At 35.5% G+C, this 18145-nt stretch overlaps 1 protein-coding gene across 8 annotated transcripts in view; it reads left to right on the top strand.

The window, feature by feature from the left end:
• GREB1L (GREB1 like retinoic acid receptor coactivator) overlaps positions 1 to 18145 on the top strand; it is a 283759-nt gene that overhangs the window by 215198 nt on the left and 50416 nt on the right. For all 8 annotated transcript variants that reach the window (XM_045458577.1, XM_045458582.1, XM_045458583.1 and 5 more), the window contains 2 exons: positions 14719 to 14899; positions 17332 to 17524. In XM_045458577.1, the coding sequence (XP_045314533.1) occupies positions 14719 to 14899; positions 17332 to 17524 (374 nt within the window). The remainder of the gene's footprint in view (positions 1 to 14718; positions 14900 to 17331; positions 17525 to 18145) is intronic.

Consider the following 18145-nt stretch of genomic DNA (forward strand, 5'->3'; position numbering starts at 1 on the left):
AGGCTGATTAGCTCCTTCTAGTGATGGGTGCTGGCCACTCATTAGTTTTTCCATCTTTGTGGAAAGGCCTTTGACATTGGTGCTCATAAAGTATTATGGACTTGGTACATAGATTCTTGGTTTTATTCCCCTCCCCCTTTTATTCTCAGATGGTAGAAAAATTGCTGCTTCCTCTTTAAAGGTTTTAGAGTAATGGCCTCAGAAGACATGATGTTGTTTCTCTTTAATCCCAGAGAAGGGAATACAGGCCAGTGCTCAGGTTTTCCTTAAACACATTTGGCTGCTATAGCCTTCAGTAATGAGAAGGGGGCACAAATGGCTACAATCAAGCTGCTTGAAGTCCTTGGCGAGCCAAGAAGTTTCCTCTCCAGGGACCTTTCAACTTGGTTATCTGCATGGAAGATGTTTGTGACTGATGCACCACCTGTGGTGCCCCCCAACTTCAGATTAATCACCTTTAGGGAACACAGTGATTTCCAATCACCACTGGCTCTGTTCTATAACTCAGTGAGTTGCAAAATTCATAAAATAAGAAGAGTTACTGATGCCTTCTAAATTTTCATTCATGCTAAGAGTAAGGCTTATTATTTAAGCAGACATGACCCTGAATTTCTCAGGGCCACCTTCAGTACCCCAGGTGGGCCCAGCTGATGTTCATTTTTATTGTGGATTTGAAAAAATGTGCCAGATTTGCTTATAATTTGTTAGAGTATAAACTTTTATTTAATCCTATATAACTGTGATAAAGAAATTATCAAGACAGAAAGTGACCTTTCTCAGACCAGCCGTTTCATAGCAGTTCTGACCATCTTCAGATTCACACTTCTGTGCATATTTTTGAAAAATGAAACAAAACATGAAGACTAAACCAGAAGCTAATGAAAACATTGATCTATATCAGGTAGAAGAGATAGGGATGAGATGAGTATAACTTTTCATAGAGTTTTAACTTTTGAAGTACTTAGGTGGCTCAGTCAGTTGAGTGTCTGACTCTTGATTTCGGCTCAGGTCATGATCCCAGGGTCGTAGGATGGAGCCCCACATCTGGCTCTGTGCTGACAGCATGGAGCCTGCTTGTGATTCTCTCTCTCTCCCTCTCTCTCTGCCCCCTCCCCCATTCATATGCACACACACTCTCTCAAAATAAATAAACTTACTTTTTTTTTTTAATTAAAATGGGAAAAAACTTAATATTGGATGCAAACAAAAGTAAATGAAACTAACTGCATATCAAATTAGGGGCGCCTGGGTGGTTCAGTCAGTTAAGTGTCTGACCACTCAGGTCATGATCTTGCAGTTCATAAGTTCAAGCCCCACTTCAGCCTCTGTGCTGACAGCTCAGAGCCTGGAGCCTGCCTCAGATTCTGTGTCTCTCTCTTTCTCTCTGCCCCTCCCCTGCTCATGCTCTGTCTCTCTCTCTCTCTCCCAAAAATAAATAAACATTAAAAAAAATTTTTTTAAATAATATAGCCACACACCAAAAAGAATGAATTCAAGTATTTTTAACACAGTTTCCTTAGTGTATACTTTTTTTTTAATGTTTATTTTATTTTTGAGAGAGAGAGAGACAGAGTGGGAGTGGGAGAGGGGCAGAGAGAGAGGGAGACACAGAATCTGAAGCAGGTTCCAGACTCCAAGTTATCAGCACAGAGCCAGACGCGGGGCTCGAACTGCGAGATCATGCCCTGAGCTGAAGTCGGTCGCTTAACTGACTGAGCCACCCAGGCGCCCCAGTTTAGTGTTTACCCTTAATATGATATATCCTAAGGGCAAAAGGAATTACAAATAAATTTTGTATTTTAATCAGTATGTTGTTGAGAGTGGTGTTGATAATTTTAAAATATTTTGTGTATATCACAGGGTAGAGCAAATGAGTAAATATTTTAATGTTGTTGAACACCAGGGTTCTTCCATGAAAGAAGGGAGTCTCAAATATGGAATGGGGAAAAGTTCCTTTTAGATTTAAATTGGATATAAGTACGAACTTACAATTTGAAAAAAATTAAAAATATTTCCTAACTGTGCACTGAAAGGTCTTAAAAACAGTGAAATCTCAGTATCTGTATGTACACGTAGTCTCTGGATCTTGGCTTATAAATACCATCCTAATGTCTCAACTCTGAGGTGGGAGAAGTCTGGAATCTTGTCATATCAGAAAGTGCTAAAGTCCTCAAAGATTGATGGGGACATTTCAAAAGAATATAACAGCCTACTTGAAGGGGCATTTACTATCCAAATTTAGTAATTTTGAGTATCAAAAGAAATGATGCTAATGGATTGTAATCTATGGAATTTTTTTAAATCCATGAACCCATAGTAATACTAAAAAAAAAAATTAAAGGGTCAGGAGATGTGAGGGGTTGGGGGCAAGCCCTCCTTTACAAAAGAGTACCAGGTAATGAAGGTAAGGAAAATATATAGAATTAGAACATCTCTGTTTTGCACTACCAATGTAATTATTAATTATAACAAATATCAATGGATACTAAAAACATTAAGTAAAATGTCCTTTGGGAACAAATATTCCCACAGTCACAAAGTGTCATCCCACATATTAAAAATTACACAAAGGAAATGTATCTTTACAATGGAAAAGTTTGGCAATAGGTACTACCATAACCAAGTGATCAAACTTTGCCCTCTCCAGTTCTGGGACAGATAGACATTATGAGCAATGTCACCTACGAGGTATCATTGTTAAAAATGTTTAAACTGAATCTAATCACAAGGACACTCCCAGACAAATTCAGATTATATGGCATTCTACAAAACAATTAGCCTGCATTAAAAAAATATCAATGAGAAGACCAATGAGAAAAAAAGGCAGGGGCTTTTTTAATTATGAATAAAGAAACATAGAAACCAAGTGCAATGCTTAATTCTTGATTGGATCTGAGATCTAAAAAGAAAAAGAAAAAACACAGCCCTGGGACAATTAGTGAAACTCAAATGTAGGCTAGGTATTAGAGAATATTATACCAGTGTTAGGTTAATTCCTAGGAGGTAATAAAGTTAGGTAGGAGACTGCCTTTGCTTTTATGAACTGCCTAATGAAGTGTTTAGGGGTGAATATTATGATATGTTACTACCAAATTGTTCGGCAGTAACACGAACAATAACAGTAAAAGGCAATAAAGAGAAAAAGCAAATGCAGCAAAATATTAACAACTGGTGAATCTAATTTAAGGGTATTGCACTAGTCTTTAAACTCTTCTATAATATTCAAAATAGAAAATGAAGAGAAAATAGTTGTGTTTCATTGATGATATATCTATCAGATGGAATTTAGTATAGTTATTAATGTTTTCAAATAGTTTCTAAAAGACAGATAGTTATTTGCATTCTTCCATTTTAAGAAATTTTAAATATTGAGTAAATCAAATTTATAAAATTTATAAAAGGTATTAAAAATCACAAGATAGTAAAAATTCATGTACCCATTAAAATAAGGAACACCGGGGGCACCTGGGTGGCTCAGTCAGTTAAGTGGCCGACTTCGGCTCAGGTCATGATCTCGCGGTCCGTGAGTTCAAGCCCCACGTCGGGCTCTGTGCTGACCGCTCAGAGCCTGGAGCCTGTTTCAGATTCTGTGTCTCCCTCTCTCTCTGACCCTCCCCCGTTCATGCTTTGTCTCTCTCTGTCTGAAAAACAAATAAACGTTAAAAAAAAAAATTTTAAGTAAGGAACACTGAAGACTCTTGTTTCCCTCCCTAATGTTAATGTTTCTCTTCTTTCAAAGGTAACTATTATTCTGAATTTCTATTCATTATTCTCTAGTTTTATTTATAGTTTTGCTAACTCCTAAATAATATATTATATTAATTAAATTAATATACATAAACAATATAACTCCTAAACAATATATTGTTAAATTTCACATCATTTAGACCTTTTTGTAAATGGAACTCTATGCATTTGTCTGTAATTTACTTCTTACATTCAACATTATGTCCCTGAGATTGATCCTGTTGTTATGTATAACTAATTCATTCATTTTACTGCTTTGTAGTATTCTGTTACATGAATATATCACACATTTTAAAAACTCATTTTACTACTGATATAAATTTGAGTTGTTTCTAGTTTTTTTTTTTTTTTACTTTTTCAAACAGTGCTGGTACACAAATAAAGGAGTGTCTCTGAGAGTAGAATTGTTGTGGCCTAGGTTATGTATATAAACTTTACCAAATAAAGCTAAATTTTTTTCCTAAATGGTTATATTTACACTCCCACCAATAATGTATGTGTTTCAGTTGCAAATATTTGATATGGTCATGCTTCTTTTAATTTTTTTAATTTTAAAATAATTTTAGATCTACAGAAACATCACAAAAATTGTACAAGTAATACAAAAATGAAATTAAGAAAACAATTCCATTTATAACAGCATCAAAAAGAATAAAATACTTAGGAATATATTTGACAAAAGAAGTATAAAACTTAGAAATCATTGTTGAGTGAAAATAAAGACCTAAATAAAAAGAACAGCATCCTATGGTCATGAATTAGAAGGCATTAATATTTTTAAGATAGCAATGTACCTTAATGGATCTACAGATTCACTGCATTCCCTATCAAAAGCCCAGATGGCTTCTTTGCAGAAATGAACAAGCTGGCCCTAAAATTCATACAATACAAAGCTCAAGTAATCAATACTCTGTGACACTGGCATAGAGATAGACCTATAAATCAATGCGATAGAATTGAGAGTCCAGAAGTAAACCCTCCTATTTGTGGTCAACTGAATTTTGGCCAGGATGCCAAGACTATTCAATAAAGAATCTTTTCAACAAATGGTGTGGGGCAACTAGATATCCATATGCAAAAGAATAAATTTGGACCCCTACCTCACAAAAAGTAACTCAAAATGGATCAAAGACTTAAATATAAGAGCTAAAAGTATAAAAATTCTTAGAAGAAAACATGAATGAAAACCATGACTTTGAATTAAGCAATAATTTCTTAGATATGACTCTGAAACCACAAACAATAAAAAAAATAAACTGAACACAATCAAAATTTAAACATTTGTGTTTCAAAGGACACCATCAACAAAGTGAAAAGGAAACCCTCAGAATGGGAGAAATTTTTTTATTTTTTTAAGTTTTTATTCAAATTCTAGTTAGTTAATGCAGTGTAATACTAGTTTCATGTGTACAATATAGTGATTCAACACTTTCATATATCACCCGGTGCGTATCATGACAAGTGCAGTCCTAAAGATCCCCATCACCTATTTAACCCATCCCTCCCCACCTGCCTCTCTCTGGTAACCATCAGTTTGTTGTCTACAGTTAAGAGTCTGTTTCTTGGTTGTCTCTCTGCATCTTTTTCTTCCCCTTTGCTCATTTGTTTTGTTTTTCTTAAATTCCACATATGAGTGAAATGGTATGGTATTTGTCTTTCTCTGACTGACTTATTTCACTCAGTGTAATACTCTCTAGGTCTATCCATGTTGTTGCAAATGGCAAGATTTCATTCTTTTTATAGCTGAGTGATATTCCATTGTGTGTATATGCCACATCTTTATCCATTCATCAATCAATGGGCACTTCAGCTGCATTTATAATTTTCTTCTATTGTAGGTAATGCTGTATCAACAATGAGGTGCATGTATCCCTTTGAATTAGTATTTTTGTATTCTTTGGGTAAATACCTAATAGGGCAATTGCTGGGTCATACGGTAGTTCAATTTTTTAAAAAATATAATTTATTGTCAAATTGGTTTCCGTACAACACCCAGTGCTCATCCCAACAAGTGCTCTCCTCCATGCCCATCACCCACTTTCCCTTCTCCCCCACTCTGCAATCCTCAGTTTGTTCTCAGTACTTAAGAGTCTCTTATGGTTTGCCTCCCTCCCTCTCTGTAACATTTTTTTCTCCTTCCCCTCCCCCATGGTCTTCTGTTAAGTTTCTCAAGATCCACATTTAAGTGAAAACATATGGTATCTGTCTTTCTGTGCCTGACTTATTTCACTTAGCATAATACCCTCCAGTTCCATCCACATTGCTGCAAATGGCCGGATTTCATTCTTTCTCATTACCAAGTAGTATTGCATTGTATATATAAACCACATCTTCTTTATTCATTCATCAGTTGATGGATGTTTGGGCTCTCTCCATAGTTTGCCTATTGTTGATAATGCTGCTATAAACACTGAGGTGCATACACCTCATCGATTCTGTATTTTTGTATCCTTTGGGTAAATATCGAATAGTGCAATTGCTGGATTGTACGGTAGTTTTTAGTTTTTTGAGGAACTTCTATACTGTCCTCCAGAGTGGCTGCAGTTTGCATTCCAACCAACAGTGCCAGAGGGTTCCCCTTTCTCTGTGTCCTCACCACCACCTATTGTTTCTTGTGTTGTTAATTTTAGCCATTCTGATAGATGTGAGGTGGTATCTCATCATGGTTTTGATTTGTATTTCCCGGATGATGAATAATGTTGAGCATCTTTTCATGTGTCTGTTAGCCATCTAGATGCCTTCTTTGGAAAAGTGTCTGTTCATGTCTTCTGCCCATTTCTTAACTGGGTTATTTGTTTTTTGGGGGTGTTGAGTTTGCTAAGTTCTTTATAGATTTAAGATACTAACCCTTTATCAGATATACCATGTGCACATATCTTCTTCCATTCCATAGGCTACCATTTATTTTCATTGATTATTTCTTTCACTGTGCAGAAGATTTTTATCTTGATAAAGTCCTAGTAGTTCATATTTGCTTTTGTTTCTGCTGCCTTCGGCAACATGTCTAATAACACGTTGCTCTAGCCAAGGTCACAGAAGTTTCTGCTTGTGTTCTCCTCTAGGATTTTGGTGGCTTCCTGTTTCACATTTAGGTCTTTAATCCATTTTGAGTTTATTTTTGTGTATGGTGTAAGAAAGTTGCCCAGTTTCATTCTTCTGCATGTCACTGTACAGTTTTCCTAACACCATTTGCTGAAGAGACTGTCTTTTTTCCATTGGATATTTTTTCCTGCTTTGTCAAAGATTAGTTGACCCTATAGTTGTGGGTCCATTTCTAGGTTTCTGTTTTGTTCCATTGATCTATGTGTCTGTTTTTGTGGCAGTACCATACTATCTTGATGACTACAGCTTTGTAATATAGCTTGAAAGCTGGAATCGTGATGCCTCCAGTTTTGTTTTTCTTTTTCAGGATTGCTTTGGCTATTAGGGGTCTTTTGTGGTTCCATGGAAAATTCCATACAATTTTAGGATTGTTTGTTCTACCTTTGTGAAAAATGCTGGTCGTATTTTGATAGGGATTGCATAAGACATTTTAACAATGTTTCTTCTTCCAGTCCTTGGCATGGAATGTTTTCCACTTCTTTGTGGCTTCTTCAATTACTTTCATAAGTGTTCTATAGTTTTCAGCATATAGACCTTTTACTTCTTTGGTTAGGTTTATTCCTCGATGCCATATTTTTTTTTTTGGTGCAATTGCAAATGGAATAGATTCCTTGATTTATTTTTCTGCTGCTTTGTTACTGGTGTATAGAAATGCAACTGATTTTTGCATTGATTTTATATCCTGTGACTTTGCTGAATTCATGTATTAGTTCTATCAGTTTTTTGGTGGATTCTTTTAGGTTTTCTACATACAGTATCACGTTGTCTGCAAATAATACAAGTTTGACTTCTTCCTTGCTGATCTGTATGCCCTTTATTTCTTTTTGTTGTCTGAATGCTGAGGCTAAGCCTTCCAATACTATGTTAAGTAGTAATGGTGAGAGTGGACATTCTTGTCTTCTTCCTGACCTTAGGGGAGAAAGGCTCTCAGTTTTTCCCCATTGAAGATGATACTAGCTGTGGGTCTTTCATATATGGCCTTTATGATGTTGAGGTATGTTCCATCTATCCCTACTTTGTTGACGGTTTTTATTAAGAATGGATGCTGTATTTTGTCAAATGCTTTTTCTGCATCTATTGACAGGATCATACGGTTATTATCCTTTTATTCATGCGGTATACCACATTGATTGATTTGCGAATATTGAACCATCCTTGTAACCAAAAATAAATCCTACTTGATGGTGATGAATAATTCTTTTAATGTACTGTTGATTTTGATTTGCTGATACCTTATTGAGAATTTTTGCATCCATGTTCATGAAAAATATTGGCCTGTAATTCTTTTTAGTGGGGTCTTTGGTTTGGGAATCAAGGTAATGCTGGCTTCATAGAATGAGTTTGGAAGTTTTCCTTCTGTTTCTATTTTTTGGAATAGTTTGAGAAGAATAGGTATTAACTCTTCTTTAAATGTCTGGTAGAATCCTCTGGGAAGCCATCTGGCCTAGGACTCTTGTTTGTTGGAAGATTTTTTATTACTTATTTAATTTCTTTTCTGGTTATAGGTTGGCATAGCCACTTTAGAAAACAGTCTAGCCTTTCTTCAATTAGTTAAACAAAGAATAACCATGTAATACAGCAATTCCACTCCTAGATATGAAATGAGAGAGAAGTGAAAACATATGTCCATATATAAACCTATACACAGAAGTTTATAGCAGTATTATTGACAATAGCCCAAAAGTGGAAAGAGTCCAAATGTCCATTATGTCCATGGTGAATGGAAATGTAAAATGTGATAATCCATACAATGGGATATTATTCAGTAATAAAAAGAAATAAAGTATTGATGCATGCTACATGGATTAAACTTGAAAACATTACTCCAAATGAAAGAGGACAGTCACACAAGATCATATATTGTTATGATTCCATTAGTATTAAATGTTCAGAATAAGCAAATCTATTGAGAAAATAGGTTGGTGATTGCCAAAGGGCTGGGGGGCTCAAGGGGGAATTGAGGGGTGATGGTTAAAGGGTACGAGCTTTCATTTGGCAGTCATGAAAATGTTCTAAAATTGATTGTAGTGATTGTTGTACAAGTCTGCGAATATACAAAATCTATTGAAATGTACATCATAAATGAGTGAATTGTATATGAACTATATCTTACTAAATTTGCTTAAAAATAGTAGGGAGTTCACATATACCCTTCACCACCTTCACTTAAAGTTGACAACTTATATAACTACAGTACAGTTATCAGAAGAGAAAATCAATCCTGGAACAATACTCTTAACTAAAGACCTCATCAGTTTTCCCTTAATGTCATTTTTCTCCTTCAGGATCTAATCCAGGATCCCACGTTGCATGCAATTATTGTGTCCTCTTAGTCTCCTGCAAATGGACACTTCTTTACTCTTTCATTGTTTTGCATGATCTTAACACTTTTGGCAAATACTATCCAGTTGTTTTGTATAAAATCTTCCAATCTGGGAATGTCTGATGTTCTCTCACAATTAGATTGAGGATACATGTATTTGTCAAAAAGACCACAAAAATAGTATTATGTCCTTCTCAGGGCATGATATTGGGGAGAACTTGATGTCGATATGTCCAATAGGTGATGTTAACCTTGGTCACTTGATTAAGGTGGTGTCTGCCAGGTTCTCCACTATAAAATTACCGTGTAGCTCTTGGTAGTTGAAAAAAAATATTGGGAGAATACTCTGGCATTTTGCTAATATACCTTCAATCATGAATTTTAGCATCCATCAGTGGATTCTACATGCAGCTTATTGTGGTATTTGCATAATGATGATTTTGCATTTCTACCATTTTTCCTACACTTATTAGTGGGATTTATTTATTGAGTCCTTTTGTAAGGAGCTCTTCCTCAAATTTTATTTAAAGCAGCAAGGATTTGTGAACATTTATTTTATTCTATGGGTCATTTCCAACACTATCATTATTTATTTTGGTCCCAAGTTTTCTAGCTTTGTTCACTGGGAACGCTGTTGGCTAGGCGCTTGTGTCTTTTTTTTTTTTTTTTTTTTGTCTTTTTGTCTTTTTTTAAAGACTATGTTTTTAAACAGGTTTAGGTTCACAGCCAAATTGAAGGGAAGGTACAGAGATTTCCCATACTCCTAGCCCCCACATATGCAAGGCATCTCCCATTATCAACATTCCCCATCAGAGTGTCTTTTTGTTATAATTAACGTGGCTTCATTGCTAGTGTTCATTTAATATGTTATGATCCCTTTTTGTATACTTATTTTTTGGAACCACAGATCTTCCAAAGTTATTTTTAATTTCATTGCCCCAAACCTTAAGTTAAACTCTTCTCTGAGGAACTCTCTGATTCCTCTTATTGAAGAATGCTATTTAGAAAGCAAAATCCAGGCTAAGTGTGCTTATTGTTACTGGGGTGTCACTGTCCCTGGACTTACTCAGCAGACAGAGGTAGGAAATGTATGTTTATTAACCTATGTGCGCGTTCACACACACACACACACACACACATTCTTTATTTCTGTGTCTATATATCTATATTTTAAAATATGTTTGTACTGAAATATGGACACCACAGGGTTCATTTTAGTCTTTCCTTTCTGTATTTGTAACTTCTTTCTCTGATGGAGTAAACCTAGTTCTCATTATCTACAATATATTCACTTCTTTGATTTTTTTTCTAGCAGTTTTACAATTGCTAACCCACACTCCTGTGAGAAACAGATTTGCTAACTAAAGTTTTTGAGTCTTTAGTATTGTAGTATCCAGCCAAAACACTGATTTGCTTTACTTATGTTTGTTCTTTTCATCCTCATCCCCTTCAGTGTAGTTATGTTAGGTTTCATTTGTAACTGTTTGGGTTCCATTTTGCCTATCTCTGCACCCCCTGCCCTTATCCTTGGTTGATTTTGTTTATTGCTATGGTTCTAAGAGCCAAAACTATACAAAATGGTATATTCAGAGAAGTGTCTGTCCCTCCTGATACCTACGCTGTTCCCATTCTCCTTTCTGCCTCTTTTCCACTTACTCAGCTATAAGAAGTCAATCTCTTTAGTTTCTGGTCTATTCTCTGCATTTCTTTTGCAGAAAGGAGGAGATACATGTGATTTTCTTCCATCAACTTCTTTCTTACACTTATATTGTTTTAAAATTTTTAACTAATTTGATATTATTCCATTTCATTATGGTTTTAATTTGTATTTTTCTTATCACTAATGAAGTTGAATATCTTTTCATATTTTGAATAGCCTCTGGATTTTTTCTTTTAGGAAGTATTTATTAAATATTTTTGCTCATTTTCTCTTGGGTGTGTAGGAGTAATGTATGTATTCTGAATACAAATTCTTCATTAGTAATACTTGTTATGGATTTAGGAGTCTTGTCGTTTTATTTGTAATGTTTTTGATGAAGAGAAGTTCTTAAGTTTAATTTGTCTATCCTCTGGGGTTTGTGCTTAAGAAGTCCTCTATGAGTTCATACAGTTTTCTCTATGTTGTCATTTAAAAGTTTTAGAGTTCAGGGGCGCCTGGCTCAGTCAGTTAAGCGTCTGACTTCAGCTCAGGTCACGATCTCGCAGTTGTGAGTTTGATCCCCCCCATCAGGCTCTGTGCTGACAGCTCAGAGCCTGGAGCCTGCTTCAGATTCTGTGTCTCCTCTCTCTGCCTCTCTACCTCTCATATTCTGTCTCTCTCTAAAATAAACATTTAAAAAAAATTTTTTTAAGTTTTAGAATTTTGTCTTTTACATTTAAGTTTTTAATCCACTTGACTTTTTTTTTTTTTTTTTTTGCATATTAGGTAAGGTAAGATTCAATATAATTTCTTGGTTCTTCACCAATTATTAAAGATCCCATGCTTTTACCACTGATCTGCAATGCAAGTTTTATTATGAAGCAAGTTTCCATATGTATGGGGGTCTCTTTCTGGGGTCTATCCCTGTGCCAAAACCACTTTGTCTTATTAATACAGCTCTATAATTCTTAGTCTCTGGGAAGTGAAATCTCTCCCACCTTTTCTACTTTAGGACTCTCTTGATTCTGCCATATACATTTTTAAAATAATTTTTCAAGGTGAAAAAAAACTGTTAGAATTTTTATTGGAATTACTTTGTATCTCTAGATAAATTTGAGAATTTATTTGTAACTATATTTTATGATATAGCTCTATTTAGGTCTTCTTTAATGTCATTAATAGTTTCATCACTTTCTTCATAAAGATCTTATATACCTTTTATAAGACCTATTTCTAGATACTTAATATTTTTTATGTTATTGTAAATGTTTTTAAAAATATATATGTTTCTTAACTGTTTGCAGCTAGTGTATAGAAATGCAACTAATTTTTATGAAGTGATTCTGACTCCATCACTTTAATCAAATTCTTATTAATTTATTTATCTGTGGATTATTTTGTGTTTTCTACACAGACATATTATTAGTAAATAATGATAGTTTTGTTTCTTATTTTATAGTTACAAGTGAAAAATATCAGAATATACAATCACAAAATTCTAGGTAGCACAGTATGCATAGGAAAAGACACAGGAAGGAATGCAAAGAAATGTTCACAGCTTATTTTGAGTTAAAGAATTATGGATAAATTTTTCTTTTTAATATATCTCTATACTTTCCAGTTTTTCCAAGATGACTATCTATCACTTTCATAACCAGGAAAGAAACAAAACTTAAAAATAAAAGCAAGTCTAAAACAAACTTTAAAGGTAAGGATTCCTTACTAAAAATGCCCAGTTAGAAATTAAAAACTCAAGTACCTCTGATGTGCCTGCTCCCCACCAAGATTCACCACTGCAGAGCCAGATGGTTGTATAGTTATGAACTAATACATGTGTTATATCTAAGAGAATCTCTTAGATTCATGGAACTTTGTCTTTACATTAGGGCATGTATGAAATTGACCTGTCAAAGGTCTTTATTCATTTGTTTTGAAGTATAGTCAATTCTTAATTACCCATAAGGAATATTTTTATTCTTTATGAATTATTTATGACCTTTTCATATTGAGTTACTGTTAACTTGCACTGCTTATTTCCTAGGGATAAACTTAGGAAATGCAGACTAATTTTCAACTGGCACTCCTCTCCCTATTATACAGATAAGATAACAGAAACCCCCCAGAAATTAAGTAGGTTTTCTCTCTATTTTTCTGTTCACCTCCTCCATCCCATGGTACTTGTCTCCCATCATGACACCTGTCAAAATTATCTGTCCTCTCCATCATAAACTCCATAAGGTTAAGATATTTGTCTTGTTCTTCTGTGTATCCCTACACCTAGCACAATACCTGACATAGTTCCTGATACATAGTGGATTCTCAATAAATCACTATGGAATGTTGAATGAATTTTGCAAGCAATCCACTTTCAAAAAAAATCAGAATAGTCGCCACATTAAATATTTGACTGATTGCTTTTGGATATAGTCACAATAACATTTGGCTTCATGTGGGTGGAACTTGAAATCAATGTCTGGGTAAAGACCTCTCATGAAAAATGTTTAAAAACAAAATGAACTTTTTGCTCACCTCATCTTGTGTGATGAATTTTTCATATGGTAAAACATTTTTCCTATTTTCTTTTATACCATTTAGAGCTATTACTATTACAGCATCTAGATGCTAATTGTATGTAATTGTTAATTGAGCCGATTCTATCTGAAAAGAAAAGCTAGATAAACAAAAGTAAGTCCTCATAATTTATAAGTCTTTTAATTTAACTTGTTTCTTCTTTTTAATTTTGATTTTTTTTTCACATAGTTGTGGCTGGTGGGTATGGCTGATATTGGATGCTAAATATATATTCTCTAGCTCTTGGAGCCCAGGCTGGTCCTCAAGGGCCCTGTGGCTTATCTAACCCCTAAATCAGTCTTCTGGTTCCTTCTCCTTGTTGGAGGACCGACCATGGGCTTGGGTCACAAGGCTCTCTCATCTCAGGGGGCTTAAGCCCTCCCACCATGCAGCTAAGTGTCTGGAGGTGGGGGTTGCCTTTGGTTTGGGGGGCTTTCTCCCAGATTTATTGAGAAATAATTGCCATATAACATTGTGTAAGTTTAAGGTATACAGTGCACACCTTGATAATTTGATACCTGTATATATTGTGAAATGTGTATCACAATCAGGTTAGTTAACACATCCTTCACCTCACATAATTTTCATTTTCATAGAGGATTGGTTGTTTTAATTGATTATCCCAATAACACCTTCATGTGCCTCAAACTATTTAGATGTTTGAATGTGGAAGTAATTATATTATAGACAGATAGAATGATACAGTACTGAAGTTTCTATTTCTAACATTTTGAGAATATAGTAATTTTGGGTAATTCAGTTCATTTTATAAATTTGTTATGTAATCCAACATTCATGGAAGACTGCCCATACTCAGATACTGTGCAAAACTGTCACTATATAAAATGAGTAAAATACTACCTAAAAGAGCCCACAGTGTAGTTGTGGTATATTTGCACATCTTATGTTATTATCCTTTTTTAATATTATGTTTTGTTGCTAAATTTGGGATAAAGAAGGTTATGCGAATATATTAATTTGGCTAAGAGCTGTAGCTGTAAGTGACCTATAGTAGCTATTAGCAGCAACAGCACTTCACTATAAATAGGATTTAATTAGACGCCTCATACATTCGACTGCTTCTACTTAATGTATCAGATCATTGCATGTTGTCCTTTGTGTGACATGTAGGAGTGGGCTAAGGTGTTGTAAAGAAGAGAGAATCTGATATTTCCTCATCAAAATTGTGGTGGGGAGTATGCAAAATGAAAAAATATCTGCTCTGTAAATTTCTATATACAGCCACTACCCAGTATATCAGTTGACATTGAACTTTAGTTTATCTCATTTATATATATGTATGTGAAAAGGTAAACTCTTTTTTTCTTCTTGGCAGGTGTCCTTGTAGACTTGGGTCTGGAGGAAAATGGGACAGCTTATCAAAGAGCAGAGAAATATGTTGTTCGTCTAGACAATGAGATTCAAACCAAGTTTGAAGTTTTTATGAGAAGGGTAAAACAGAACCCGTACACACTGTTTGTGCTAGTTCATGACAACTCCCATGTGGAACTAACGAGGTGATTGCTTCAGAGTGAGCAAATATAGTGTTTCTTCTAGCACAGCAATGGTTTTGTCAAAAATTCCTGAAAAGCCCAGAGACCCTAACACTTGGCATCTTCTTATTGGTAACTTATTCCTACTCTTTCCCTGCTCTTTCAACTTTCCCTACCAATTTAGTGTTGACTTCATTTTAACTATACTATGAGTGAATTTATAAATCCCCATTAAGGGGCACCTGGGTAGCTCAGTCAATTGAGCAACTGACTTCAGCTCAGGTCATGATCTCACTGTTTGTGAGTTCAAGCACCACATCAGGCTCTATGCTGACAGCTCAGAGCCCACTTTGGATTCTCTGTGCCCCTCCCCCACTTGTTCTCTCTCTCTCTCTCTCTCTCTCTCTCTCTCTCTCTCAAAAGTAAATAAACATTTTAAAAATCCCTGTTAAAAAGCTGTCTTCAGGGCATTGTGGAACTCAGCGGCCTCAGAGAAAGGGCAGCAGCAGGGAGAGTGAGGTTAATGAGCTCCAAGAAGAGCCATATGCTTTCCTTTCCCTGTCCTTCCTCCTCCCCAGTTCTTTACCATTTTTTTTCCTCCTTCCTCTTCTCTTTGTTTCTCCTCTTCCATGCCTTTCTCTCTATCCACATAACTTTAAGCAGTAAAGATGCCACTTAAAGATTTCAGAGCAGGGTGCCTGGCTGGCTCAGTCAGAGGAGCATATGACTCTTGATCTTAGGGTTGTGAGTTTGAGCCCCACGTTGGGTGTAGAGACTACTAAAAAAATAAATAAATAAATAAATAAATAAATAAATAAATAGATAAATAGATAAATAAGCTTAAAAAAAATAACTTAGAAATGTGAGCATATCTGAAACATTCCCCAATTTACCGGTTTAAACAGAGCATATCCTATTTCTTTTTTTTTTTTTTTTTTTAACATTTATTTATTTTTGAGACAGAGAGAGACAGAGCATGAATGGGGGAGGGTCAGAGAGAGAGGGAGACACAGAATCTGAAACAGGCTCCAGGCTCTGAGCCGTCAGCACAGAGCCTGATGCAGGGCTTGAACTCACGGACTGCAAGATCATGACATGAGCCGAAGTCGGACGCTTAACCGACTGAGCCACCCAGGCGCCCCGAGAATATCCTATTTCTTAGGTGGGCTTACAGTGAAAGAAGAGTAAATGGGGCATGATGGTGCCAGTTTGGCCCCCTGACCAAATTACAGTAATTATCTGTTAAGGGATGTCTTTGATCCTATGGGTTTAAAAGTCAATTTTAAGCATCATCAAGTGTTTATAGATTTTCCTTTCTTCAGAACACACTGAGGTTGAGAATATGAAAGATTTGTAGTATGTTGTAGAAATATCAGAATTGCAAAAGCACTTGTTCAAAAGCCGGAATGTATTTGGCACTCCACAATCTGAACTCTAGAGCCATATGTAGGTATAAATAAGATGTTAGTTTTAGAAGAAAGAAAGAAAGAAAGAAAAAGAGGGAAGAAAGAAGCAGAGAGAGGGAGGGAGGGAAGGAGAGAAAGAAAGAAGGGAGAAGGAAGGAAAGAAAGAAGGAGGGAGGGAGAGAGAGAGAGAGAAGGAAGAAAGGAAGAAAGGAGAGAGGGAAGGAAGGAAGGAGAGGGGGAGGGAGAGAGGAGAGAAGGAAGGAAGGAAGGAAGGAAGGAAGGAAGGAAGGAAGGAAGGAAGGAAAGAAGGAAAGAAGGAAGGACTTTCCCCAGATTCTCTTCAATTGTTCCTAGTGTTCTTTGAGCAGAAATAACTCAGTGACCTGATATACCTCATGTTTGAAAGTTTGGAGTAATAGCTGTGAGGATGTGTATTGGATCTCTCTATATTTAATTCCCCAGGGCACTGAGATTATTTCTTTGACAAAAAAAAAAAATATGTGGTTTTGAGGCTGCATAACAGCCTGGTACATTCAAATTGAACATAATTGAAAATGATTTAGATGTAAAAATTTTGTTCATACTGAGGGGTAGGAGGACCCTTTGTAACCTCCTCATAGTCTAACATCCTCAAGGGAGGAAGAATAGTAGCATTAACATAGAGGGGATCCCTTGCCTCTCTGGGGTACCAATTATTGCACACTTACAAGCATCATGTTTTGATGGAGAAACTCATTTAGATGAGCTTTCAGACCAAAGTGATCCATCTCAGCTACAGATTTAGATATCCTTGGCCTGTAGAACTGAGTTACACTTGGAGGTATTTCAGGGGCAGACTGAAAAGGGGGGAAAAATATCTTTGAAATCTGTCTGAAAGTGGTAAGAAGGAGTGTAATTATTTCTCTTTCAAATTAAATGTTGGTTGCCTCTACTCCTTCTCCCAGTTAAAAAGAACTAGAAAAATAAAAACTAAAACATTATCTCCATTTTGATGACTGTTTCTGAATCTAATCTGTTAAATTATTAATGTGACTTTCAATATTTCTACAGTGTCATTTCGGGCTCTTTGTCACATGGTGAACCTAGTCATGGATTGGCTGATAGAGTCATTAATTGCAGAGAAGTTCTGGAAGCTTTCAACCTGCTGGTGCTCCAGGTTAGCTCATTCCCATACACACTACAGACCCAACAGTCTCGTATCAGCTCCAGCAATGAGGTTCACTGGATACAGCTGGACAACATGGTGAGTCTCTATTCTGCTCTCTTATACACACTCATTATTCTCAGTTCCCCCGGGAGGAGAATCTTGTAATAAAATATGGTCATGGCTTTGTAAAATACCGTAAGAGTTCAAAACTCTAACTAACATAAAGCTTTATCTCCTAAAAGTTCCATGTAATTACAATTATTATAAGACTAAAAACTAATGAGTGTGTCCAAAATAAATCTAATTATATTGTTCTTTTTAAGGTTATCATACAGATACAAAATTGTCCATCCTATATAGTTACCCCCCTCCAAAATGTGATGTTATTTTATACAGTCACCAATAGCCTGGACTATCTTTGTGCTTTTAAATCATTAATTTCAATCTGAGACTTGGAAATTTATTATCCTTTTGAAGTCTTATTGATCTGTATGACTATAAACTATGCTCATGTTCCCCCAGCAACTGGATTTTTTTCTTTTAATCAGTTCTCAGTCTTCTGGTTAAAACATAAGATTATGATACTGTTACTTTAAATTACTCAATAGCACTTAATATGTTGAGCACCATCTCAAGGTTGTACATATTCAAGACTATATATTTTTTTGGCTTCAGTCCCTAAAACCTGGAAAATATTTTCTATGACCTATCCAATGC

This window comes from Leopardus geoffroyi, chromosome D3 (genome assembly GCF_018350155.1).
Source record: "Leopardus geoffroyi isolate Oge1 chromosome D3, O.geoffroyi_Oge1_pat1.0, whole genome shotgun sequence".
Taxonomy (NCBI): Eukaryota; Metazoa; Chordata; class Mammalia; order Carnivora; family Felidae; genus Leopardus; species Leopardus geoffroyi.